Genomic DNA, 27,319 nt, shown 5'->3' with positions numbered 1-27,319 from the left:
AGCTAACTCCAAGGGACGATTTCCCCTTGCAGCTTGAAATGAAAAAAAAAATTCCATGAGACCACACAAGTATTCGTTTGCCTTGTTTCTTTATTGCAGACTTTTTTTCAGTTTTGCTTGTTTACATGTCAGACTCAGTACTGCAGCTCTGTGAGCAGAATAATGCATGTGGATACAGGAGGTGAGCTCGCAGCCCACGGGAACATCAACGTGCTCCCCGCTGCTTCACGTGTCTTGTTTAATCAAGACGAGTTCGAGACCTTGATTGTCACACTGAAAAAAAAAACAAAAAAAAATCGCTCCACTGCAGAGCTCCTTCTCTCCCGTCTCAGTGGTCCTTCCCATCGGTTCGGACAAAAGATTCAAGGTTGTCAAGATATATACGACAACCTCATCCCTTCTCACATACATGGCAACACAAACACATGTTAAGTGACAAAATCAGAATCTAGAGAATGCCTGTGGGCTGATTTCCTGCCCTTTAAAAACATAAAAAAAATCTCTACGTGAGTGCATTAGACTTCAAATTAGTTGAGGGAAGAAAATATATTCAAATTAGAAGTGGGATTAAATGTTAAAAAACACACACACGTTTATTTCCCTCTTTGTTTTCCTTTTTTTTAATATTTTCATTAATCAGTCACATAGTGTTTATTTACATCATGTAAGTATTGCCCCCTGGTGTGAAATCAGATAATATATTCTCACTTTGCTACTAGAAGGTTTAGTGTCTTTGTGCTAAACACAAACGATCCCACTTTAATTGCATAACTTCCCAATTTTGAAAATAAGTTTACTGCCTTGAAACCAGATAAAAACCACACATTTTGTCAGCTAAATGCACCGTCACGACTAAAGTGCTTGATGAGATTTTTATCCCGCTGAAAGCTGCCATTCTCATGGAAACAGACGAGGGATACAGATGAGGCTTTGATGTAAGAACAGAATAAAAACACTAAATCTCCAGTGTGTGGAGGTCGATGAGAGAGGCCCAGCGTTTGAGGAGCCTCAGTTCACTCCGAGTTCCTGAAAGTCATGATGAGGGGTGATGTAGTGGAGCATGAAGCGCTCTGTTCCTCTAGAGAAGCTCGCCATTCAGCTCACGTTTCCTCCCCTTCACTCACTCCATGAGGTTTGGGCAGATGTTGATATTAACTGACATTATCAGGCGGGGGTTGCAGGAGCTCCACCTAGCTGCGGAGTGTGGAGAACAAAGGGTTAACTCAGCAGTTGGGGGACAAGAGTGGAGTCGGGACCTAGCTGCTGCTGCTGCTGCCCCCGCCTGCGCTGCCGCCCGGAGCTTTGAGGCAGTCCTCGGTCACGCCCTGAGAGGCCAGCTCAGACAGAACATTGTCCAGGTAGTTTGGGTCGGGGTAGCCGTGGCCCGACAGGTTGGACATCATCTCTGTTTTGTGGTGGATGCCGTTCCACACCACCGTGTCGGGCTCGCCGGTCGTGCTGGAGGTTCCCACGGTGAAGATGAGGCGGCGCATCCACGCCACCTTCAGCAGCTCCAGCACCTGAAGAAGAAAGAATAGAGGGACAACTTCAAAACCCGAAAAACAGAATAATATTTTAAATTTTATTATTCTCTTTTTTGTCTAACACTTAGTGGTGCTTCATGATTTTAAAAGTCTTCCTCCACCCACGAAAACAAGTTTATCCCGACTGTACGTTCCCTAACTCAGCCTTTTTGATAAATCTTGATTAACATGAGCTTTATCAGCTTGTTTATGCGCCATCGCTAAGAAACCCTCAGAAACGAGGTGTATGTGCCTTTTACACATGAACACACACCAAACTAAGTCCACAAACAATCACTGGGCTTAAAGAGGATTATGTAACTTGAGTTGATTAAGGGAAAGAGGCTTCCTAACTGATGGAAATCAACAACGCCTTCTGAAAACCCTTTGAACAGTTTTCACTAAAAGCCTCCTGCTGTTTCCTGCTCAGAGACCCTCGGGATGTTTCCACCAGGGGAAAAAACTCACTCAGAGGACTCTGACTCTACAAGTCTGAAAAAAACCCCCACACATCTGGGATAATTTGATCTTAATTTCCGTTAATGGATTACATCAGAGGTTATTTATAGTGGCTACAGAGTGCAGCTGTAGATGCCACTGAGCAGGAAATGAGCCACTAACTCACCATGGAAACAACACAACTTCATAATGAGCACAAAGTATTGTTAATATCATCACAGAGAAACAATGTGATGGAGCTTCACGCAGAGTGGGGAGGTAATGTTTCTCAGCTGTGAAGCTCCAACAGCTCTGGTTCCTTTCTTATGATGTGATGAATTTGTATTTGCAGTCAGGTGGAGCAGCTCATTACCTCTCACAGACGCAAGCATGTGGACGTATATATATATATTTATATTCCTGTCTTAAAGGATAAGTTCGGTTTATACAGCTTTTACACTGTTTATAGAATGAAGTAGAACAAAATACTCACCCAGAAGGCTTTCCTGATTCAAGCAGTGCTTCGGGAGATATTTAGGGATCCATCGGTGCATAGACAGCGCCACTCCTAAAAACTGCATTAATCGTCCAAAAACTTGTGTTTTTCACCAATATTCCATCACAGTCTGCTCCAGGTTAGTCTTCTGTTGCAGTCTGTGTCACTCCAGACAGGGCTGTGTGGCTGTACTGACCTCTGAACTGACAAAGACTTTGTTTACGTTTGCCCCTCCGCGCATGCGCAGTACTCTCTGGAGCGCTGGCTCCACTTCCTCCTTTCTTTAAGGGGCCAACGTAAACAAAGTCTTCGTCAGTTCAGAGGTCAGTACAGCCACACAGCCCTGTCTGGAGTGACACAGACTGCAGCAGAGGACTAACCCGGAGCATGATGGAAAACTGTTGAAAAATATGAGTTTTTGGACGATTAATGCAGTTTTAGGAGCGGCGCTGTCTATGCCCCGATGGATCCCATTATACGGACGTCTGCTGCTCGATTTGGGATCTAAATATCTCCTGAAGCACTGCTTTGATCAGGAAAGCCTTCTGGGTGAGTATTTTGTTCTACTTTATTCTATAAACAATGCAAAAGCTGTATAAACCGAAATTATCCTTTAAGTTCCTGAGGAGCTGTTTTGGATGAAAAGATCCTGAGCCAGGCTTTTGACCATTTACTTGTTTACTTGTCATTGTCTATGTTTACATGCAGTCATTAACCCTTTCATATTCTAAGTTCCATTTCAATTCTAGTTTTTAAACCCTTAAAAACATTCATAGGTTATTCCTTTTTCAACTTGAGTATTTGGTCATGTATACACTATCAGGAAATCCATCGAAAGGAACATTAATTGTGTTCAGCACATGTTCTATTCGCAAAGAATCTTGGTCTTTTGAGTACAGGGAGTCTGCGATGCTGCTCCAGTTGTTGTTGTTGTTGTTACTGCTGTTGCTATGGATACAGGAAGAAGAAGCAGAAATGACGCCCATTGTGTCGTGACGTTCTTTGTGTGTCCAGAAGTTGTCCGTTCATCACTTTTTTGATCAGTGTACCGTGTAAAAAGGGACAACCCTCCATATGAATGACCGATATGAATGAGAGTGAGTTTAAGAAGAAGAAATGCGATAGCTGATGTTTTGTGGGGGGATTACAGTAGGTTTTCCTGTGATTCTGGAAGTATCATTTTCCTTATCTTATATTTCCTATCGTTTTCATTTTGTTTGTTTGTTTTTTTTCAATTTTACCATTTCTGGTGGTAATACCGTATTCCCACCAGAAGGTGGCTGTAGTCCATCTGAAAGCTGTTTACTAACTGAATTAAATAACAGAGGAAGCAGAATGTTAAAAGGATTAAAAAAAGAAAAAGAATACTAACTTTATTAAACGGCAGAGGAAGAAAAAAAATAGAGCCGTTTATGGAAACCAAAAGAAAACTAAGGTGGATGCTGTCTACCTGCTACCAGCAGGGGGAGTCGATTACAGACAAATGCACTCCTTCCCAGTATGTGCCATGCTGAACACTTAAGCTGCGTTTCCACAAAGCAGTCAGGTTCGGTTCAGTACAGTTTGGCATAGTTTGGCACAGTTAAGCCTGATCCCGTTTGCGTTTCCACAGCAAACTGTGCCCTCTTGTGGTAGATGGTGTATAAGCTGGATGCCGAAAGCCACAGCTGTTAAACAAAAGCGTGACGCCATAGCAGTGCGACACAGTTTACCCCGCTAATAAATCCAACGAAGAAGAAAAACGCAACACAGTAAACAAAGAGCATAGATGGAAGACATGCAGCATTTTGTCCTCTCTGTGATTGGCATGTAGCTCTTTGTTACAAAGTGCAATCAAGCTTTTTTTCAGAGAAGTCTGTGTACCACCAGGAGAAATTCAGCTGCTATCGCACAGTAACTGATGATTCCTTTGACCAACGGTCTGCAGTGTTGTAGCTCCACCTTTGGAGAGCGGATCGGTTTAGTCTGGCACCCATTCGAAAGGGTCCCAAAAAGTGGGACGGCTGGTCTCAGTTATTTGGGGATCTGTCCGGGGATAAGTCAGTGGAAACCGTACCAGCTTAATGCTACTTTACGTTAACATTAGCCTACTAAATAAGAAGTGGGTGGACCTGGGGCAGCGAGGGGGCTTGGGTTACTTTTCTTTGCGTTACTGCATCTTGTTATGACAAATTGTTTTTTTTCTTCCTCTCAGTTTAGTTTGGTTGTTTTTGGTTAGCTTACGGGGAGGTGCTGGAACAGATGGTTGATTGCTGCAGCTGGCCAAGCAGCTTCCTGTCTGTAGTTCATTTCAGCTGGTCCCTTTTTGTTTCCTATCATTCATTTCAAAACGAATGACATCTGAAGCTGGTTCTGACTTTAAATAAAGCTTGAGCTCTCATGTCTTTTGTGTCCCTTTTATACATTGTGATCTCTGTTGAAAAGTCAAAGGTTTTCTTTTCCTTTAGGAGACCAGAACAGTCAGGATCTACCAAAAGACTCCAAAAGAGGCCTCACCTCACAACTTCCAGGACATGAAGGAGTCTTTCCTTTCTGATCCATGGAAGTGAAGATGTGAGCTAGTTTATGAACCACTCTTGGGTTTTATTTCTCCTGTTCGACTCACCTTCCCTTCGATAAAACCAAAGTTGGTAGCTCTTACCTTCCGGCCCTTGTCATTGTCTGGTAGAAAACAGAAGCGAGGGAATCCTCTGCAGGTGAACGGCTGTCCAGGATTTGGATGCTCTGTGCCCTGTTGGAGAAACACATAAACTCTCTGATTAAAGGAACATGAAGAAGTTTCATACTGGAGGTCAAGCTGGAATGATGAAATAATGTAATAACTGTGGCTTGAGGACAAACAGCTCGATACAAATCTGATCCCTGCTCTGTAAACATTAAAGCACTGATTCGTGAAGCTTTTGGTTTTAAAAGAAAAAAGAAATTAAAAGTTTTCTCCAAAAGACAGAGTGACTGTGAACTCTGGAGTTGATCTGAGAAAAACTTTGTTGAAGAAACTCGAGCTGTACCTGGAAACACTTCAGGAATGACTGGAGTCTTATAAGGTATTATGTTGGCATGAGCATAAAGAAACATCTCCTTTTCTAACACTGACGATCCAAGGAGAAACTTTGTTCAAGTGATAGGAGAAGCAAGGACTGAAACAAAGAATACTTCCATTACAAAGAACAGACAAGCGTCACACAGAGAGTTCTTGGCAGCTCAATGGCATTTTTCTTGTTGGTAAACACGTCTGGAGCTTTCATCTGACTCCCACTTTAACATTTTTAACATTTAGCACTGAGCCTTTAGAGGCTTCCTGCAGGTGAAACTGTTCTTTGAATAAAACTTAAGTAACCATCAAGACATGCAACAATTTTGTACGCTTTGTTGTGTAAGAGGAAAATTTCTGCTTTTCGAAAGTCTGAAATATTCGAATGCTCAGACTGTGCAGAGCTGGTGGAGAATAAATAGTTAATGTAAAACAAGAAACTTGGAAAGAAAAAACTGCAGTCTGAATGTGAAATACATTTTCGGGTTTTTCCAGCAGGCAGCAGCATCAATTCTGAATTCAACATTTTGTTTTATCTTTCTGGAGGCAGACGCACTTTGTGATCTGCGTACCTGTAACCCAGGAGGTATGCTGTAGATGATCTGGATGGTTCCACAGTCTGGGTGTCCTGGTAGAGACTGGGCGATGCTGTAAATCTCCATCTTCCCTTTGGGCTGTGTGCCCGTCTTCTCTCCATAGATTGTCTTACACGAGGGACACTGCAGGCTGCCGTCCTGAGAGGAAAAAGCACAAGCAGAGAGGCCTTTAAAAGCCAGCAGGTCAATACAAACCAGGTAAAGCGCTGATCAATAATTCATCGATCCAACAGTGAGAGTTTTGTTTGGTTTCATGTCCTCGATCCTGCACGACTCACTAAACCTCTAGTTACAACAGAAGGACTTCACAGACAGTTGTCCGTTTAGTGGGTGATACAGTTATTGAAGATTCAGTTTATACGACATCTTAGACCCAAACATGAATCAATAACTGTCAAAGCAAAGAGCCTAGGAAGAAGCCAAATGGAGCACCTTCCAAAGGACTAGTCCACTTTGGATGTTGTAGCTCCTTGATTAAAAAATAGATAAATTCAAAACAAAGATCAGCCTGGGTTCAAGTCCAGCTGTCACCCAGTTTCCAGCTCTATCCCATCCCATCCTCACTATTTCAACCATAGACTGTATATAGAGTGGACAGTGTGACTACGCCATTTATCATTGTACGGTTTTGAAGCCAAAATACACCCTGTCACAGGTGCAGCCATTGAAGCAGTTGTGCAGCCAGAGGGAGTGAGGGATTCTGGGAGAATCTGAGTGGAGCTGGGTGACAAAAATATATATATTTTTTTTTCTTTCGAGAGTCTAATCACTTCTTGACTCTATCTCCCGACATATTTTACAATCCCCTTAAAAATACACGAGAAGGGCAGCTGTCCATCATTGTTAGACGTGACATAAAACCTTGTTTTTATCCTTGTATAACTAATGAAAACAAAAGTTTTCTGAAGAAAGAGGACTTGAATACAAGGCAGCCAAATGATATCTTCAAATCACCTCAACAATCGGTCGTGAGAAACATTTCTACGAGGTGTATCAATTTTTTTAAGTTTGGCCCATCTGGAATGACTGGAAAGCCTGATTTTTTTTTACCTATACTGCAGCCAGTCACCAGGGGGAGCAGTTTTTGTGGAGACCTCACTTCTAGCTGAGCAAGATGACGTTCATTATTTTTACAGTCTATGGTTTCAACAATGGGACATGGGGCCAAAGACCCATGTGAATCATGTAAAACAGACCAACGATGTGTGGAGAGAAAAAAAAAGTAATTGCAAAATCCCACCAGACCAGAAGAGGGCAGTAAGACAACAACGAAGATCTTTCAGCAAAAATGGCACCATAGAAAGAGACAGATAATGGCCTATTTATACTACCTTTACATACGAAAATGTCTCTGTCCTTGTCAAACGATGTTACCGTCACTGCTTATATGTCCTTTACGTTTGTATTGCAGTTAACCGATGCATCCACCAGGGGGGTGGGGGGTATTGCTAATGTACTGCTTGTGTAAAAGACCAAAACGGAGGCAGCGTTGCAGGAGGCAGTGGTCGGTAAGGCAGTTAAATACATTCTGAAAGTTCCGCCATTGTTACTACTTATTCATGTCTCACTTAAGCTTTGTATTGGGTAGTAACAGCAACACTGCCCCCATGGTTTCCAGTGGTATTGCTTCATTTGGTCTGCATCCATTAGCTCCATGGAAGAAAATGCAGAAATACAGACGAAATGAGCGCAGAGCACGGATAGAAGGCTCCATCCGTATCTGTATCCCTATGTAACGTTGAGCATAAATGGGCCTTATGTTGTGTATTACTGCAGTTAGCCTGTTAGCATGGGGGAGATTCAGCCTGTGCTAGTTTTGATCGTGCTTTATTGCACTGGCAAAGCTATTGCCAGGGGAAAAAAGTTTCTTAAAGCCCCAAACAGCTTCAAACAATGAAATAGCTGAATGCCCCATCTACATCACAAAGACAGCAGAGGTGGCGCTGTGTTTCAGCTTAAAAAATGACCAAGGACTTTCAGGATGAAATACTTATCTGGTGAATACATTATGACACGTATGAAAAACTAAACTATGCATTCCTGAGGACTTCTTCTGTGTTTGAACAGCTGTTGTTAACTGGATATCCACTGACACATCCGGGTGAAGGTCTCCAGTTTACTGGGTCACTCCTTAAACTGGAACACTGGGAGCTAACAGACACAACTGTGGTTGGCTCAAATTGAGTCAACCACAGTTGGGTGTTGACATTTTGTTGACAGAGGGGGAAATTAAAACACACTGGGTGCTCCACCAATCAGAAATGTTGAGCTTGCAGGCCCCCAGCCCCAAAATCCCTGAAAGTCTGGACTAAAAATAACTTATAATAAAAAAGAAATCATTTATTTTATTCTCATACCTCAGGTTATTTTGCAAAGCTAAGCTCGATGAACCAGGCAGATATTTTTATTACACGTCATCTGTCTTTAACTTTTAGGCAGCAGGACTGTCAAACTGAGTGTCAGACTTTACAGATCAATCAATACCCACAAAAGCTTTACATTCCAAAGTGACTTTGCCAACAGATTGTGTACAAATAACAAAAACGCAGTTTGCATGCAGTGTGCAGCAGTGCTCTCTGTACCTTTGTCCCGTTGTTGTACATGGCCAGCATGCAGAGCATGTGTAGGGTGTGTCCACATTTGATGAATTTTCCCACGGTGTCTGGCAGGACGCTCTGGCCCCCCTCCTCTGTGGATGCTGTCTCGTAGCCAGACGGGTTGGAGAGTTGATCCATGCAGATAATGCAGTCCTGAAAGGGATGAAGGAGATCACTTTGATTAGCGATGCTGTAGACACAGAAAACTTGACAGATCTTATCAGAAAATCCCTAAAGATGCTGTGTGGAAGTCTCTCCACTTCTGTTGCAGTGTTGTCGATTAACTACTGACCCTCACAAACAAACACATTTGTCCGTGTCAAAGACCAATAACACATCTTTTCTCGTATATGTCTGCAGGGAGGGCAGGCTGTAACATTTACCTCATCTGGTGCTCCAGCCACGACCTCCATGTACCGCTGAATCACCTCCTCGGGTCTCTGAGCCGAGGCTGAAAGAGAAACAGAAAAATATTATGATGAATGAGCTGGAACTGCACTGATACTGAAAAACTGGAACTCCAGTGTTGTGCCAAACCATAATGAAGCAGAGGTGACATGAGCTGAAATGATTTTCTCGACAATTTCTTTTGAACTTTTCAAAAAGCAGCAACAAAGGCACACGCTGCGTCTGCTTTATGAGAATAAATGAGTGCAGGTCGCTGGAAAAAAAAACACCTGACTGCAGAACATAAAGTGCAAACACTCAGAGCAACAAACAGATTAAATGCACAATGACAGGATGAAGGACACAGTGTGTTTGGGATGAAGAGCATGAGGAATGGACATTAAGATAAAACACAAACATATTTTTTCTCTCCCACACACACACGTGAGAGTGTCACGTCTGTTTAGGAAACAAGATTAACTTTAGGTTTCGGGAGTTAGAGAGCAGAGAAATCAAAGAAAACACATTAACTCATGATTTCCAACCTTTCCTGCTTTTTATGTCTCATTCCTCACCTGTTGACAGACAATCAGAGCACAGGAAATATTACGATAAAACCTAATGGAGGCTCAAAGTGGACTTAGGGCTTTATCGTGGTTACCATAATGATTTATTATTATGGTTACCAGAGAATAATTATTCATTTCAAACACAACTTGTACCTGTTTTAAAGTCTTTGTGAACCAATAGTTCCAAGTTTAACGAATCCTGTTTGATGCACAAAGTCTTGCAGTGCTGAAATATAAAATGCTCAATATGGAGCCATAAAAGTTTGAAGTCTCTTTCATCAGCAAAGCTCGGTTATGTGCTGTTGGTTGTCTCACTGGTTAACTAAGATGCATCAACCCTTGAAACCTAACCCTGGCTGTAAATAAATGATCTATCCTGCACCGACAGAAAAAGGTAAAGTGATCACCCAGAGAGCTGGTGTGAGACGAATCAAAGTTAAAACAAAATCAAAGTATACTCTGTACTGAAGTCAGGCTCTTTTGGCTGTTAACATCTCGTTTTTTTTTTTTTTAAATTTTTTATTTATGTCTATTTTGAACTTTCAGTCAGAAAGAACAGAACAGTAGACAGACAGGGCAAGAGTAGGGAGCAAGACAGAGGACAAAGGCTGGACCCTAGGGGTGGGAGAAAAATTGAAAATTGATATATCGGGAATTTTTGTTTGACAATATCCAAATTGTGACTCTTTGTCAAAAAAAACTTTTTTTTTTTCATCTTCAATTTTTTCGTTTCAGTCTTTGTTTATAAACTGGATTGGAAAAAAGTTCCCACTTTTCTCCACCAGAGGGTGAAACGTTTCTCCCTGAATCAAGTGATGTGCATTTCATGGGAAAATGTTGCTCCTTATAAAGTCTGTTTGTTTAAAGTCTTATAAAGAAATTATCATCATCATTTAATTTTTTACAAGTCTGGTGTTCACAAAGCAAACTGAAAATCATAAATGTTAAAGAATCGTAGTTGAAATAAAATCAGCACTCCAAAAATTGTAATAGAGTCGAATCATGAAAATAGCATTTCATCCCAGCCCTACTGGACCCAAAACAAGTCCACCCACAGAGGCGAAACCTCATGGGGCCAATCTAAACTAGTAGGCCATATTCATGCCCCTAGCATCTTGTTTTTAGAAGTGGAATTGGTCATTTGGAAAAATTAGGGGTGTGTTCACAATTCTTTGTCTATGTAGTAAAAACTTGTTTAAAGACCCGAGGTGATCGAGCCTTTTCAGTGGTGGCTCCCAAATTGTGGAATAATCTGCCACTCAAAATAAAAACATCCCCCACCCTGACGACTTAAGACCCTAAATCACCTCTTAAAACTCATTTTTATTCTTTGGCTTTCAACTCAGCATGAGAGTTGTGTGATCTGTGTCCTTTTATGTCTTTTATGGTCTTAACCCCTTTTTTTATGACTCTTATTTGTTTCTATGTTTTATCTTAATTGATTTTATTTCTTTTATTGATTTTATTTCTTTTATTGATATTCTCATATGTTATTTTAACTGTGCAGCACTTTGGTATACTTAAATGTTTTTTAAAATGTGCTATATAAATAAAGTGGATTGGATTAGTGACAACTTCCAATTTTTGTAACGTTTCCATCAAGTGCATCAAAAAATGTATACGTAATAAAATTAATAGAAGGAGGAAGCGGGGTTTAAAAGAAACAAAGCAAGGATTTATTCCAAAAACGAACACAACTTGTTTCCTCAAGGTAAACACTCGAGAAAATAAACTACTGTCAGAGAATCGATTGCTCCCTGACCTGTATGTTTAAATCCTGTGTGCACACATGATAATTATCTCCTATCAGCTGAGCTCTGCAGCAGCAGGATCAATTAAAGGCATTTTCTGACCTCTGGGAAAAAACACAAAGATACCAAGATGAGAGGAAGGAAAAAAAGATTTGAGTGCATTTGGGACAAATTAGAAGTCATTATAGAATGCTCAGTATTACTACAGAATGAGCAACACAGCCCTGAAGTTCTCAGACTCCGTATCAGTCACTGTGGTAGACATTTTTTTCTGCTCCATCATTTATCTAAGTCTAAACAGCAGTGTAATATACGTAAAAAAAACATCATTCTGCGTGCCAAAAACACTCAAAATTAGGGATTGCACTAGATTCGCTTTTTAAAATATGATATTAACAATTTCTTTATACACGCTTTGTCCCAGATCTGTCACTGAAGTTGTGCACTTTCTACTAAAGTTTTTTTTTTAGTTTGTGCTGAGAATCCTGCCCAGGATTGAAGTTTTTGTTATAAGTCCTAACTCGAGGTTTACACAGCTTAAGGCAGTGTTTGCACTGCTCCACATTTGTCAGACTGCGTGCACCTTTTTTATTCCAACACTGTCGGGGAGAAGCTGGAAGGTGGTAAAAAATAATTAGCTGCATGTTACTTCTCTAAGAGCAGAAAATAACTGTGGGAAGCAGGATTTCAAGGTGGGTAAGCTGCTGAACGTGAAGACAACAGCTGAAAGAAAAAAAAACATAGGCAGGAAAGTAAATTCAGATGAAATTAAAGTAAGGACGCAAACGTGCATGTGGATTTGCGTAACACATGACAAACTCATGAGGACAGATGAAAGTGAGCGGATGCAGCTGGTGCAGAATGAAATGTTCCTGAAGCCTGTGGATATGAAGCAAAAATCAAAGGATGGAGAATAAAAGGAGGCAGATGAAGGGCCGGTGGCGTGGTAGCTACCTCTCCTGTGCTGCCTCTTTGCTCTCCTAACTGAACTGCTGCTGCTGCTGCTGCTGCTGGGGGGCTTGCTGGGCCTGCTGGCTGGGGGGAGGAGAGGAGGAGGAAGAGAAAAAGGAGCAGGTTGCTGCTGTTGCTGCTGCTGCTGCTGTAGCTGCTGCTGCTGCTGCTGTTGTTGCTGAGGGAGGGGGGCAGATGTGAAGTGCACGCCGAGTCCCACTGCTGACATCAAAATGGAGGCCATGCCTGGAGTGGGGGTGGGGGTTGGGATGAGGCGGGACAGGATGGGGCAGGGCGGGGCAGAGTGGGGCAGGTGAGGGTTGAGAGCGAGTGGAGAGATGCAGGAGCAGAAAGGAACAAATCAAAGGTATGAGAGATGTAGCAGCAACTGATGTTTCCACTGAGTCCCTCATTCATCCACAGATACAGTCAGGTCACAGCATCAGCTGCTTCAAGGAGTAACGCTCACTCTGCTGATTTTCAGAATCACTTTTTCTCAAAAGGATAACGTGGGCATAAGTTTCGTGAAAATGACAAGTTGTTCCCAAAGTTTGGAAAGCATCCACACAGAGGTGATGGAGCCAATAAAACAGAAGACAAACCAATTAATCAGAAACTCACGATGAGGACCACGATCCACCATGTGGCAGAAAACTTAACATCGAGTTTTGGCAGCGAATGAACAGAGAGCAGATCTCATGCAGCCTAACCCTGCATGGGGTAGCTGTCTCACAAACAGACTTCTTGCCTTGGCTCTACCTTTTGAACCTTTTTGGATTCCTCTCTCTGTTTTTTTCTTACTTCTCCTTTCCTGTGTAATGATGGAGGTAGAGTGTGCAGCCTAACATAGCAGGGTTGAGTCCTGGCCGAAATGAACAGCTCACCCTGGCTCTTCCTTTTTTGTCCTCTTTTGTACAATACAAGAAAAACACTGTGTGATACAAAAATAAAAACATGTGGTTGGAAAAAAAATTCTGCACAGAGTCTCTTCTCGTATTTTCTCGAGCTGGAGTTAAATGCTGAGCCCCTCCAAAGTGTTGTGGCCCAAACCTGTCAAAACACCCTTGAGGGGAGTTGCCTTTTTGATAACCTCAGTGGTGTGCTGGCTCCCGCTGCCCATTAGAGAGTGACACGAGAGTTGATTTTTACTCCTGTCTCATCCCACTCCTACAGAAAAAATCCTATCCCGTCCCAATCCCAGGCCAGACTCCCACTCCTGTTCTGCTCCCATTTTCCCTTCTCACATTGGATTTGATTTGAAATTCTCCCCATTATCTTTTAGATAACTTTGTGTTATGCAGCTTTATTTTAAAAGATATGGCAACTGGTTCAGTTCATCTTTGGTAAAATGAGGAGCCATTTATTGCCTCAATCCAAACAAAAAGGTCTACCTTAGTGTGATAAACCCAAACATATGAAGTTCATTTTACTAATTTGTTGAGCAATTATTACCTATAAGCATTGACAATGGCAATATTTCAGACTTCCTGGCCAGTTATGTCAGATTAATAGATAAGTTCTTACTTCTTACTTTGCGTCCCAAATCAGTTTTTAGCACATCAGATTCCACGCCAGTGTTTACTTGCTGCATTGCTGTTCTAATTTGAATTCTGCCGGAAGACAGCGGCCGGGAGCACTCTTGGCTTCTGGGAAGTGTAGTTCTTTTTTACTTGCGTTATGGCTAAAACACACCGGATGCGTCTGCAGTGCGTCTGCGTTCCATAACAGCAAACGGATCAGATAGGTTTTGTTTAAATCAATGTGTCAGCTCACGCTGGATCTGTTCTGTTGCAGTACGTCTACGTACAGGGTATATGCTAAACACCTGAGGTTGATTTCAATACCTTTTTAAGACTTTTTCAAAAACCTTTAAAAAAGTTTTAAGACTTTATCGCAACTTTCAGTTGTTGGTGGCATCCTCTTTTTAACACTTTTAATTTTTATTTTTACAGAAATGATTTAAGCTAAGGAGGAATAAAGCTTGAAAGAACAAATGAAACTAAAGGCAGGTTTATCAACACTCCCACAACAAGAAACAGGAGTTATTCAAGGCCATCTTGCTGAAGAAAATGAGAAATTATTTTATCATTTTTAAAATTTAGGACATGTGCCGGAGATTGTGTGATTTGCTTTAATGTTGTATTTAATTTTTCTTTATGAAACTAGAAATGACATTAATTTATAGCTGGTGTTTATACCGCTCACAATCCTTATTGTTGTATTTTATTGTAACTAGAGTCTTTTCTTTTTGTATTTTTCTACTGACTCCATCGATTTCTGCTGTTAACACAACAATTTTCCAGTTTGGGATCAATAAAGTACTTCTATACATTTCTATTCTATTCTATTTTAGAACTTTATCGGCTGAATGTTTAATGTCCCAATCAGGGGACAGTTGCAAGGAGGAAAATAAATATTCATGGATATTTTTTTGGTCAAAGCTTGAATACCTATGAAACTTAATGCCTCATAAAACCACAATTAAGACTTTTTAACATTTTTTAAGGGCCTTAATTTTCCCAAAATTGATTTATCAACTTTTAATACTTTTTAAGACCCCACGGACACCCTGTACGTAGCTGGTCTGTCGTGTTGCAGGTAATACATATTCATCCTGTTTTTGACAGACCTGGAGCTGTGATGCATAAATTCAGCGTAGGGAAGATCGTGGCCAGAAACTACCTGAAAACACCCAGTGACTGTCAAAATAAAACAGACTGTGTCAAAATCAGTTTGTATTTAGCTTGACTACGATGATAAACAGACATATTGAGCAGAGCCAGACCAGGAGTCAACAGGTTTGAGGTTTCACAGCCCAACATGGCTGAAGAGAGACTTAACAATGGAGTGGAAAGCGTGTGAACTTCTTGGTCTCGTGACTCCAGCTCTCTGTCGATCATGCAGCTTGTTGGGGTGATGTGTAAGATGACAAATGCAGTCAAGACGCAGCACAATGGAGTCGCACTGCAGGCGTAACAGGTGTATTTCAGACGTCACAGTGTAGGCTTATTGGTAATAAACTCCAAAATGGTGGTGCATGCCACATATTACATTTTATCTTCCTGACTGGTTCCAGCTCCCATCTGGTCCTATCCCTTAGCATTGGGGATCATTAAGAACGTTATGTAACTTGTGACAGTAGAAGAAATACTGAAACGAGGTCAGAACAAGTTGATTTTTGGTAACTTGTGTTGACTTGTTGGTTTTATTTTCCGTTTTATGATACTACACTTTTTTTAAAATGTTATTCCAGCCATTACAAGCCTTTTCTATTACCATCTTACTTTTATCATCACTGTGGCAGTCCATCCCTGGTTTACTGTTTGTGGCACACTCTCTGCATGGGCCTCCCTTATTGTGTTACACTCTGAGCTGCAATTTGAGGATAATATGAAAATAAAGTTTTACCGTTATTACTGCCTAAACTTTTACATTCACATTTATTTTGTCTGTGCCACAATGACCATCAAGCTGAAATCTGATGGTGGTTCTAAAATCAAGTCCATATTATCCTGATTTTAAAAGTGAAATTAAACATAGTAGCCAGAATGCCTGATCAAAGCAAAAAAAAAAAAAAACCTGTTTGCAGATCAGCTCTGAAAACTAAACATGCGTCTTGAATCTTGAACTGATGGGTTTGATACTGAAAGGGAAAAATAAACAGCATTCAAACGACAAAGAGCTGATTAGGGCTAATATTCATTACTGACTAATGATCATTAAAAGTCAGCATTTGGAGAAGACGCCACATGAGTGACCTTCCATTTGAAAAAGACTCACCAGAGTCACGGTGCGGTGCGTCTCGCTAATGAGGTTCTGCTCCAGCAGCTTCCTCCACGCTGACTCTATTGATTCAGCTGGCTTATCACAGCCAAGAAACTCACTTATAATTAGAGAAGTGTGCAAAAAAAAAAAAAAAGAGTGCTCACTGCATGTCAACTTGGCAAGATTTCGATGGTTACGACTCGGCTGCCTGCTACGCAACAATACACGGTTGGTAAAGTGATGTGCTAGCATCTAAATTAAACATTACTGAAGGAAAAATGAAAAGATTAATGAAATCATTTCAAAATTAAAATTGACATGTATCAGATCTTAAAAAGCTGTCTAATGTGTACACATTAGATACTTTAAGTACTGTGATGTTCTCCTTAAGTCACTGTATGGTCACCAGTACTGGGCGGATCTGTGGGACGACAGCTGTCTTATCCAGTCAAAATGATGTTAATCGTGCTTTTCATCAGGGAGAAAACACTCTGTTAGAGTGGGAGGAAACTCATGTAGGCTCTCAATACAACAAAGCCCATGTGGAGGCTGTTTTCATGAAACCTGTCAGCCTACCATCACATATTTTCATCCTTGTCTTCTCTAATAAAAATGGAAATAACATTACCTTAACTCTTTTCAAGTTTTCTAAAAATTTAAGTGATACTCTGGGATGGAACAAGTTGGGTCCTATCACAAGGTTTAGGGCAGAAATTACCCCTACAGCAGTGATTTTGTGCAGCAGAAGCCCAGAGCGCTCGCACCAAACACCCCCTCCCTGCTCCTCTGCCGGTTTCCTCTGCACTCAGACGAGGCCAATTTTTACTTGACCAAAAACACAAATCAACGGTCTCCCACCGAAAAAATCTAATATTGGTCTGCATTCACGCTTTATTTAGAGAATTTTCAGCGCGTTACTTTCACACAAAAACACCGCTAAATAAGGCTCTAGTTCTCATCGTGTCTCTTCGTCCTTGCAGACTACCTGCGTTTGTTTATATCTGGTACGCCACGTGTGCGGAGACTGATACACTAAGTGGCAAGCGCCGCATAGCCAGCTGTGGCTCTGCAGCGGAGGTAGCGCCGTTTTACAACACAATGAGAACTAGAGCCTTATTTAGCGGTGTTTTTGTGTGAAAGTAACGCGCTGAAAATTCTCTAAATAAAGCGTGAATGCAGACCGATATCAGATTTTTTCGGTAGGACTCCGTCTATTTGTGTTTTTGGTCAAGTAAAAATATGGCCCCGTCTGAGTGCAGAGGAAACCGGCAGAGGAGCAGGGAGGGGGTGTTTGGTGCGTGCGCTCTGGGCTTCTGCTGCACAAAAACACTGCTGTAGGGGTAATTTCTGCCTTAAACCTTGTGATAGGACCCAACTTGTTCCATCCAGAAATATCACTTTAAGGGAGTTTTGTTTTTTTGTTCTTTTGTACCTCGTTGTGGTACGCTTTTCCTAACCAGACTGACACTCATAAGACAAACACAAAGAGGAAGAAGCAAACACTGAAAGAAACTGCAACAGTCTCTGTGCAGAGGTCAGACAGGAAGGATGGTTAGTGACCCGTTTACCTGCCAGGGCGGAGCTCACACTGGTGGATCCATTCAGCTGCACAGAGATGGAAGGAACACTGCAGGACAGGAAACAAGGACAGGGGACATCCAGTCAGTGAAAACAGGGACAAAAACCAAGCAGGAAGGGACAGAAAATAATGTTTTCCGCTTCACAGGAGAAGAAGGGCATTTAAGTGCAGTGACATGGGAAATGGCTTTGGCACCAAATCAAAACAAGGTACCAAAAGCTCCCCATGAGATATCGACAAAACTCCATCTAACTGCATTTTAGATTAGATTATCTTCCAATAAACTCATAAATAAGTAAAATGTTTTCAGACTGACTGTTCAAAGTACAACAACTTAGTTCATAAATTAGCAGATAAACTGTTTATGATCTTTAGAAGTTCTCAGATCTCTGGGGTACACTCCCAAATCCCATGTAATGTCTTATTAAAAGATAAAAAACAACAAAACTAAGAGAGGCATGTTTTAAATTAGGCATGTCCAAATCAGACCCATGGGACAATCACGGCCCCAGGTCCAATTTCATACAAATCATATTCTGAGTGATGTGAACATTCACATTTCCTGTCAAGTTCACAAACAAAACCAAAGTACATCTAGTAAAACTTCATTTGACACAAAATTAAGAGACTAAAATGAGACTTAAGTTATGAAACTGTGCAAGAAAGGAGAAATTGATGCATGAAAATAGTTCAGAATGCAGGATAAGAAAAATCTGGGGCTAAAAATGTTAACAGGCAAAACAAAGTGTGACAAAGTCCTCTTCTCCTCAATCAGAGAAGTGCTTAAAGGACAAGTTTGGTTAATACAGCTTTTACATTGTTTATAAAATGAAGTAGAACAAAATACTCACCCAGAAGGCTTTCCTGATCCAAGCAGTGCTTCGGGAGATATTTAGATCCAAAATCGAGCAGCGGACGTCCGTATAATGGGATCCATCGGGGCAGAGACAGCGCCGCTCCTAAAACTGCATTAATCGTCCAAAAACTCATGTTTTTCACCAATATTCCATCATGGTACGCTCCGGGTTAGTCCTCTGCTGCAGTCTGTGTCACTCCAGACAGTGCTGTGTGGCTGTAATGACCTCTGAACTGACAGAGACTTTGTAAACAAAGGGGCAAACGTAAACAAAGTCTTTGTCAGTTCAGAGGTCAGTACAGCCACACAGCACTGTCTGGAGTGACACAGACTGCAGCAGAGGACTAACCTGGAGCAGACCATGATGGATTATTGGTGAAAAACATGAGTTTTTGGACGATTAATGCAGTTTTAGGAGCAGCGCTGTCTATGCCCCGATGGATCCCATTATACGGACGTCCGCTGCACGATTTTGGATCTAAATATCTCCCGAAGCACTGCTTGGATCAGGAAAGCCTTCTGGGTGAGTATTTTGTTCTACTTCATTCTATAAACAATGTAAAGGCTGTATAAACCGAACTTATCCTTTCAGCACTTCTCTGATTGAGGAGAAGAGGACTTTGTCACACGATAGGAGGAAATGTGTCATTGATAGTATGAGACCTTTTCATCATCTGCTAACCTGAGAAAGAAGTAATTTGGTGGCAAATCTGTTGTCCTAATGAACTTAATGGGCTCCTACACTAACCACATTAACCATAACTCCCACATGACTGGATCAATGTCAGGATCAATGGGCAAAAGGTGGAAGAATGCAGCACTGTACACATCCTCATCGATTCTTGAATTTGAAAACTGTGAGCCTGAGGAGGATGAGTTCACAGCAGTATGTACTTCGCAGCCCTATTATGTATTCCAGAGGCTGTCTAAACACTAAATTAAACTTAATGTGGAGGAAAATAAGACCCCGCAGAAACTATAGCTTAACTGCATATTCATCAAACTACTTCAGTTTAATTTGTTTAGGAACGCAGTTTTCTGTGCCTCTAGGAGAGGAAGAAGCCCAGAGATGACACAGAGAGGAGTCAGAGCCAAAACAAACATGCCTCTACAGGGCTGATGCGGCAGATCAGCTCGTGTCAGTCCTGTTTTACTGGATGGGTCAACGTAGATAGAGACAGGAAGGAGAGTGGAGTGCAAGAGGAAAGGAAGGGTGGAGAGAGGCCTCTGGGACATACAGCTATCCAGTCTGAGTTAAAAAAAATGAGAATTATCCAAATGGGAATTTAGAAAAAATCTGAATCTAACTCGGAAAATCCCCAAACCCGACAGCATGACAACTTGAAAAGCTGGTGGAAAATGTTACGGGCTTGCTAAAGTGACAAAATTGACTCAAAAGTACACAGACATATGTCAATACTAAGTCCCTGTCTGCAAAGGTCAAGGGCTAAAATACGTCAGTTATCTTCTGATGTCACAGCACGAACCAAGGAAGCAGCTCCCAGGAAATGTCAACTGAGATCCAGGCTGAAGAATCTTCTCCTGCTTCCTTTCCTTAAATTATATCTTCTAATTTCAACTTGTATTCCCCTTAACTGCATGGTGACTTTGGAGCTTAAATTTGAGAATATATATTCAAATTTCTTAACCATTTTATTCATCCTTTCTTGTTTCTTTAATGATTCTCTTTATGTTGCAACGTTAGAAGGCTCTCCTATATAAGTTTGTCTTTCTTCATGATGCTTTTCTGTCTTGTTTAAGACACTATCGGTCACCATACAGAATATGGTTAAACTTTCCTTGTACTGGCTTATGAAACTTTGGCATGTTGCCCAATTTACTGATATTTCCCTTCTTGCATTTTTTATTTTATATCCATGTCATCACCACCAAGCATCTTTATAAAGTCTTCTTTTTCCATAATATGACTTGTATTCTGACATTGAAAACAACAACAAAAGTCAGAGTCCACACTATCTGAGGTGCACATGAATTGCATAGTTTTTCTCTTATCTGTCCAGTAAATTGACATTGAGATACGCAAAGAAAACCAACCTCAATCCATTGGCACTGGCCGAGCTGCTCAGAAGTGGAGGAGGCAGTTGACTACCAGAGCTTGGAGGAGGCCAGGGGCTGCCCCAGGACATCCCCCCAACAGAGAGGGGTCTCCTGGGGTATGGTGAGTAGACAGAAGTGGGGTGAGCAGCCACAGCCCGTCCTGTCCCTTGAAGACTGGGCCGGTTCAAGCTGCCAGATGAAAAGGAATGTCGTGAGCGGCTGGGCATGGGTCCTGTGCTGCTGTGGCTCAAACACTGCTGGCAGGAGCAGGCTGGGCCTGAGGGGATGGCTGGAGGGCCAGAGGAGGCCAGCGGGTAGGGGAGGTTACACTGCCGTCGGACCTGCCGTCTGAAGCCACTAGATTTGTTAACCTGGGCCAGAGATGTAAGATCCACAATGTAATTATATCCATGAGGGCCCAAGTCTGCGGTGCCTTGGCGGGCTTGGTAGCTGTGCTCTAAAAGGATAGAGGTTCGAGTCTCATACGGAGTCCATCCCCCTTCATCGTTGACCCATTCCCAGTAAACACCACTGCCCAGGCCTGAGGACTGGGCGAACAGAGACCGACGTACTGAACGGGTCTTTCCTGGGAACAGAAAGAATACCTTTCAGTCAATTCAGTAAAATAAAATATCTGCAAGAAAACTTCCACACTTTCTAAGATATAAAAGCAGAGAATTGGGAACCAGCACCATGGTTTTACAGTTAAAAACCCTGATGAATAGAAGTCAGTGATGTAAACATGATAATCCTTACAATCAAATAAGCTTAATCCTTTGTGACAGGCAGAAATCAATATTTCTAAAAGCCTTTTGATTTTTCTATTATTAACATTTATAAGTAAATCTTTAACTTCCAGATGTTCGTTGAACCATATGTTTGTTGTCGTTAGGCTGTGTTGTCCTTCATTTAAATGAACAAACTCGTAAACACAAATCAGCTGAGCTCAAGCTAAAGCAATGCTAAATCCTAAAGCGACAAACATTAACAACGTGGTAGGATGAATTGGGGTTATCTGAACAAGTCATCTCATAAATATTTGCTTAAAACAGTTTTATTTTGCTTATGCTACTTAATTCGAGTAATTTAGACTGTCTTAATGGCTTTCTGAATGTAAACAGCCATCAAAACAACAGCGTCCATGATAGCTAAGCTAAGTAGCTTACGTTAGCCTAGCCCTTTAACTGTGCGGTTTCGAGGAATGATATTTAAATAATACAGCTTTATTAAAATGTCATTTTATAGGAGGAATGTGTAACAAGGGCTTACCTGTGTCCTGCCGAAACTGTTTCAAGCTCGGTATGTCTATGAGATACGGCGACAGGCTGGGGTCTGATTGTCCGAGGCAGATGCTCGTTGTGCCGGGTCCTCCTCCTCTGTGGCCCCGCGGAGCCAGAGACCTCTCGATGTGGGCGCTCACCTGGCCGCTGTAAGGCCGCCAGTAACCCAGATCATCCTGCCATTCCCACACCGCGATCATGGGCTGGGATTGATTTACAGATCCAGAAGGAGTCGCAGACACAGACGGCCCATTTCTAGACCCGTTGACTCTGGCACAGGAGCCAGACACAATCGCCATATTCACGGAGCCCCGCTCAGGCTAACAACAACTCGATCTGCTTAAGTGATTGTGGCGACAAGGCTAGCTCGGCTCGTTGAAGAATTCCATTTTAAATACGTTAACACGCTTCTGAGAGAGCTATAAATTAAAGGTTAAACACAGAAAGCCAGAATTATCATTAAAATGCATGCTGACGAAGATGATGTATTCAGTGCGCTAAGGATAACGTTAGCTTTGTGACAGCGTTGCCAGGGTTTCTTCCTCCTCTCCCGCTGCGTTCAGGGACCATCAAGAAAATCGGAACTTTAGCCACGTTTTGATAAATCAACAACAAAAAGGTTCATTTGTGAAAAGCTTTAGGAACAGAATAGAAATATTACATATATTTTCGTCATTGCACATTGTGCAAGAAATTAAAGTGCTAAAACCTCATCAAAAGGAAAATAAATAAAAACAATCAGGTAAGAAGCAGACTGTTTCAAACTATTGCTGTAGGCCCTAAGTTTATAAATTACAAGTTCAAGCATATGATGCCCTGGGTGTGAGAGATCTCTGTGGACATTTTGGGCTATTTTTCAGGCGCATTGAATTGAAATGTTCATCCAGGGAGGGGAGGGGTCAGGCAAGGATTTTTTGGGCTGTGGCAATGACCCTCACACACATTCAGTAGGCCATATCAGCACACTCAATGAAGTGATGGTCTCCACTGATGAGCAGAGGCTAAATGTCTGTTTTAACTCCTAACTCCCAATGTCTGGGAGGTGCTGAGGACGAGGTTATTGTCCCCACACCAGCCACTGAGGGAATCATAAACATATTTCTTTATAGGAACAGGCAAGGGTAAAAAAAATCTCTTCATGCTGGATCAAAGTCTCTATGTACAAATGTTAAAAATGTAGCTTATTTGTAGTGAACTGGCAAGGGGTGTAAAGGAAGTTGAGATGAACCTAAAAAGTGTTATGCTGTTAGATTAAAAAAAGAAAAGTGTTCGTATGCATCATATTGACAGACAGATCTTTAGAAAAAGATAGTGGAAATACCTATTAAAAACTAATCTAAGACTTCACTGACTAAAATACTCCTATTTGTGGAACTGTCACAAAAGAAGGTGATTATTTCAGGTCAGTTGAAGACAAATTGTATATGTTCCTTTTGCAACATTAATCTTAACTTGATTTCCTAAATTAACCGATTAGCAACAAATATTTTGGTTTTGATATTTTTGCATCCAGCCAAGCATGTACAAATGTGTACAATACCCTTTATTAGGAAGTTAGAAGCTTACAAGATGCACCTGAAGGCAGCATTCTTCTTCGTTTACAGTGGATGGCTTTATTGTCCTTCCTCCAGATCTTTCTCTCCCTTTTTATTAGAGGGAGGATAAATACTGCTGAAAAGTGTTGCTGCCCCCAACTGGAGCCTGACAAGCATGCCACTAAAGTTAACTAACGAGATGAAGAAATCTGTCTTTTTTTTCGTGGGTAAAATTATAAACCAAGCAGACTAATCAAATAGGCGCTGTGATTTCAATTCGCTGTGAAGGAACTAGACAGTGTTTCTCTAAATTCAGGGGGAACCTGTATCACAGTCAATCAGTTTCACAGTCTTCATTAAAGATCTTTATACCCGGGTTATCTACTGGAAAACCAATCTGTGAGCTTAATTTTATTTTTTCAATTTTGAGGAAACACTTGAATCAGTTTAAGTGAATTATGTTTTCCTCAGAGTCTGGCTTCGATATGCAAATCTAGACCAATAATGATAATAATAATAATAATAATAATAATAATAATAATAATAATAATAATAATAATTATTATTATTATTATTATTATTATTATTATTATCATTATTATCGTTATTATTATCGTTATTATTATTGTTATTATTATTATTATAAATCTAGACCAATAATGATAATAATAACGATAATAACAACAACAACAACAACAACAACAACAACAATAATAATAATAATAATAATAATAATAATAATAATAGTTATTATTATTATCATCATTATTATTATTATTATTATTATTTTTTTATTATTGTTGTTGTTGTTGTTATTATTATTATAAATGTACATTCGAGCGCTCTCCTCTAGTATTTTTTTTTTTTTTTTTTTTCCAGGAGAAAAGTTGCTGGATACACTTAAATTCAGAAACACAAACATTGCTGGGCACATTATTGGCTGCAAGTCTTGGAGTATAACAAACATACACTCACCATCTCACAATTCAGAGCACATTTTTCATATTTTCACAATCTCTGAGCTTATGTAAGATACAACTTATTCTATTTACAGCAAAAATCATACAGTAGTGTCATTTCCCCACTAAGGAGCTTCCTTTGAGAGCGCTTAAATTTGTTTTCTTCTCTGGTAAAGCACCCTTTATCTTGCTTAATTGCATTTTCTACATTGTATCAGCATCTCAGAGGGCTTCGTGTCACGTTTTCTCTGCTGAAGAAAGTCCCTCATTATTCTGGCTCCATCTTTAGCCCATTAAGAGTGGGCAGTTTTTCTGTCATAGAGTTATCAGTCATTCATGGCTCTGCTACCAACAGTAAATATAGATAAGACTCTAAAACTAAATTGCCTTCATCCACAATCCCCAACATACTAGACTATATTAAATATTAAAGATCACATCACACTGAGCTCTGGCCTGTGAGAATGCTGACTGGAGTTTATCTGGTGGGTGTTCATTAAGTTCACGTAAAAATAATGGAACCGGACAGCTCTGACACCAGTTTGAACATTGCTTAAATTAAAGCTCAAGGGGGATTAAAGCATATTCCATTTAACCCGTGAGTTGACATATAATCAATACTCTGTCCAGGCCAAGTTGTCTCAGAATGACAAATGCAATAATAAGCCCCATACAAAATATTATGTGGTGTTGCAAAAAGAACATTTCTTTCCTCTGCTTCTGCAATGCATCTGGGACACAACGTTGTGACACAAATTATAAACGATAGAAATGAGAAAAACATAGCTGAATTCAACCTAAAGAGCACTGCTTATTATTTTTCTAAGCCTCCATATGGAGCGTGTGATCTGGGGATTCAATTTAAAATTTTAATTCTAAAGGATGCATCCATTTTTTTAAATACTTCCTCCACCAGTTCAGTGCATGTGCCATTGGCAAATACAGACAAACACTGTAATTAACATGCAGGATGCTGTGTGCTGCTGAAATGTTCGGAGGGAAATTTGCATTCATTTTAGCTTCAGTCCACCCCAATGTGATAAAACAGCCAACATATTTTCCCACTTCCCTCAAGCTGTTCAAACAGAAGTCGTTTCATTTTTCCAGATTTTAATGAGATTTCTGCCTGAGCTGAGCAAAATGACTCAATGGGGTTTTGGTAATGATTCTTACACCAAAAGCTGTGTCTGACAAAATACAGGACGTTCTCAAAAGGTAGCATTAGTCATTTTCAGATATGATATCACAGGGATTATTTTGATCAAACAATTCTAGCCAAGAGTCACATACTAAAAAGAATCAAACATCCTGGTAGACAGTGGGAAAGTGTTCAAAATACTGGAATGAGAGGTTTGCCAAACTTGAGGAAAAGTATGATGTTGTAAACCATCTTCATCAGATAAAAACAAAAAATAAACACAAGTAGAATAACAGAACTCAGATGTATTTATGCTATCGAAGTTCAGGTACTGACACACTGAAATATTTCCTGAAATGAATCTGAGCAACGCTGAAACTCACTCATGCATGTGGGTGTCAGATCTCTCAGAAGAGCGGCTTTTTGTCCTCTGAGTGGTTAAGTCAAGGTGCATGCACTCCAGTCTTTACCTGAAATGACAAAGCAGGAGAGGACCTTGGAGCAAGCACTTAAGTCTGACTACAGCAGAGAGTTAATTTCTGCATATAAAAGGTGCAGGTGTTCTCCTATTGATGTGGGTTTACTGCCAAATGTAAATTTGATTATGTAAAGATGATAAGTCTTAAAGCCAGAGGAGAAGTTTGTGGTACTCTGATAACAACACCCTTGGCTTTAAAATGTGTCAGTTGTGGGCAAAGAAAGAGAGAAATACTGGCAAACAATTGGAGATGATCTTTCAACCAAGTGTGGTCTAACCTGTCCACTCTGCTTCTAATTGCTTCGATTTCAGGTACCCATAGTACTTGCAGGCCAGCTGAATGTCTTGCCATGGTCTGGGAAATACACTGCCGGGTCAAAAAAAAGTCACCACCTGGATTTAACTAAGCAAATAGGTACAAGCCTCCTATTGGATAATTACTGCATGGCAACGAGTCAATTAACCCCAACTGGTGAAATGAGCTAGTTCTCATTTCTTAAACAACTATGTGGAAAGACACATCCTGTGGTCCTGGAAAAGATGTTAGTCTGTTTGAGAAGGGTCAAATCATTGGCATGGATCAAGCAGAGAAAACATCTAAGGAGATTGTAGAAACTACGAAAACTGGGTAAAGACCTGTCCAATGCATTATTAAAAACTGGAAGGCTCATTGAAGAAATTCTTTGTCTTCCTGCAGTCCGTGGATTCATTTCAGCTGTGGTAAAATTAATTTTGTCATCGTTATCATCCCCACTAGCAACTAAAGGTACATGGGAACTGGTCCTCCTTCTATAAGACACTCTCAAAAGCTCTAAACAAACCTGTGCTTCTGAGCCCTTTAACCTCAATTTTTGGTGTGCCTGAAGAATTCACACACTTTACAAACAGGGAAAGTAGTTCTATTGCCTTTGCATCTCTGGTAGCCCGCAGACGCATATTACTACATTGGAAGGATAAGAACCCTCCTTCTCCCAACTCTTGGCTAAAAGATCTTATGTCATTCCTACACTTAGAAAAAATTAAGTATTCTATCAGGGGGTGCTCTGACAAATTTAGCAAAACTTGGAATCCATTTCTTAACTTAATTAACTCTACTTCCTCCTTAGATGTTTAACAAAGATGGATGTAATTGAGTTTAACTGGTATCATTTTTATATCTCTTTATTTTCTATTCTTTTTCTTTTTCTACTATCCAGTCTGGAGGCTGAAATAGTCCAGTTATTGTAAGAGGTGAGACACAACATATACAATTTGCCATTGTCAATCTTTGTTTTTGTGCTTTTAACCACTTTGACATACTCCTCTAAAAGTCCCTTTTATTTTATTTTGTTT

General features: G+C 40.7%; 1 protein-coding gene across 2 annotated transcripts; it reads right to left on the bottom strand.

Annotated features, from left to right (window-relative positions):
• Positions 1–80: 80 nt before the first annotated feature.
• dtx2 (deltex 2, E3 ubiquitin ligase) lies at positions 81–22,434 on the bottom strand. 2 transcript variants are annotated; one of them, XM_074672910.1, is made up of 9 exons: positions 21,867–22,434; positions 20,595–21,183; positions 17,673–17,731; positions 12,343–12,585; positions 9,065–9,132; positions 8,667–8,834; positions 6,061–6,222; positions 5,099–5,188; positions 81–1,520 (listed from the first exon to the last, which is right to left on the bottom strand). In XM_074672910.1, exons 1-9 carry the CDS (start codon positions 22,174–22,176, stop codon positions 1,257–1,259), a joined length of 1,953 nt encoding a protein of 650 aa, XP_074529011.1. In that variant the 5' UTR covers positions 22,177–22,434; the 3' UTR covers positions 81–1,256. The 2 variants fall into 2 exon arrangements, with proteins under 2 accessions (XP_074529011.1, XP_074529012.1); XM_074672911.1 differs by lacking the exon at positions 12,343–12,585.
• Between the last annotated feature and the right edge of the window lie 4,885 nt (positions 22,435–27,319).

This window comes from Halichoeres trimaculatus, unplaced genomic scaffold (genome assembly GCF_033239565.1).
Source record: "Halichoeres trimaculatus isolate MK-OKI-2021-1 unplaced genomic scaffold, fHalTri1.1 fHalTri1_scaffold_6, whole genome shotgun sequence".
Taxonomy (NCBI): domain Eukaryota; kingdom Metazoa; phylum Chordata; class Actinopteri; order Labriformes; family Labridae; genus Halichoeres; species Halichoeres trimaculatus.
The sequence above is the reverse complement of the archived record's forward strand: the minus strand, read 5'-3'. Positions and strand labels throughout refer to the sequence as shown.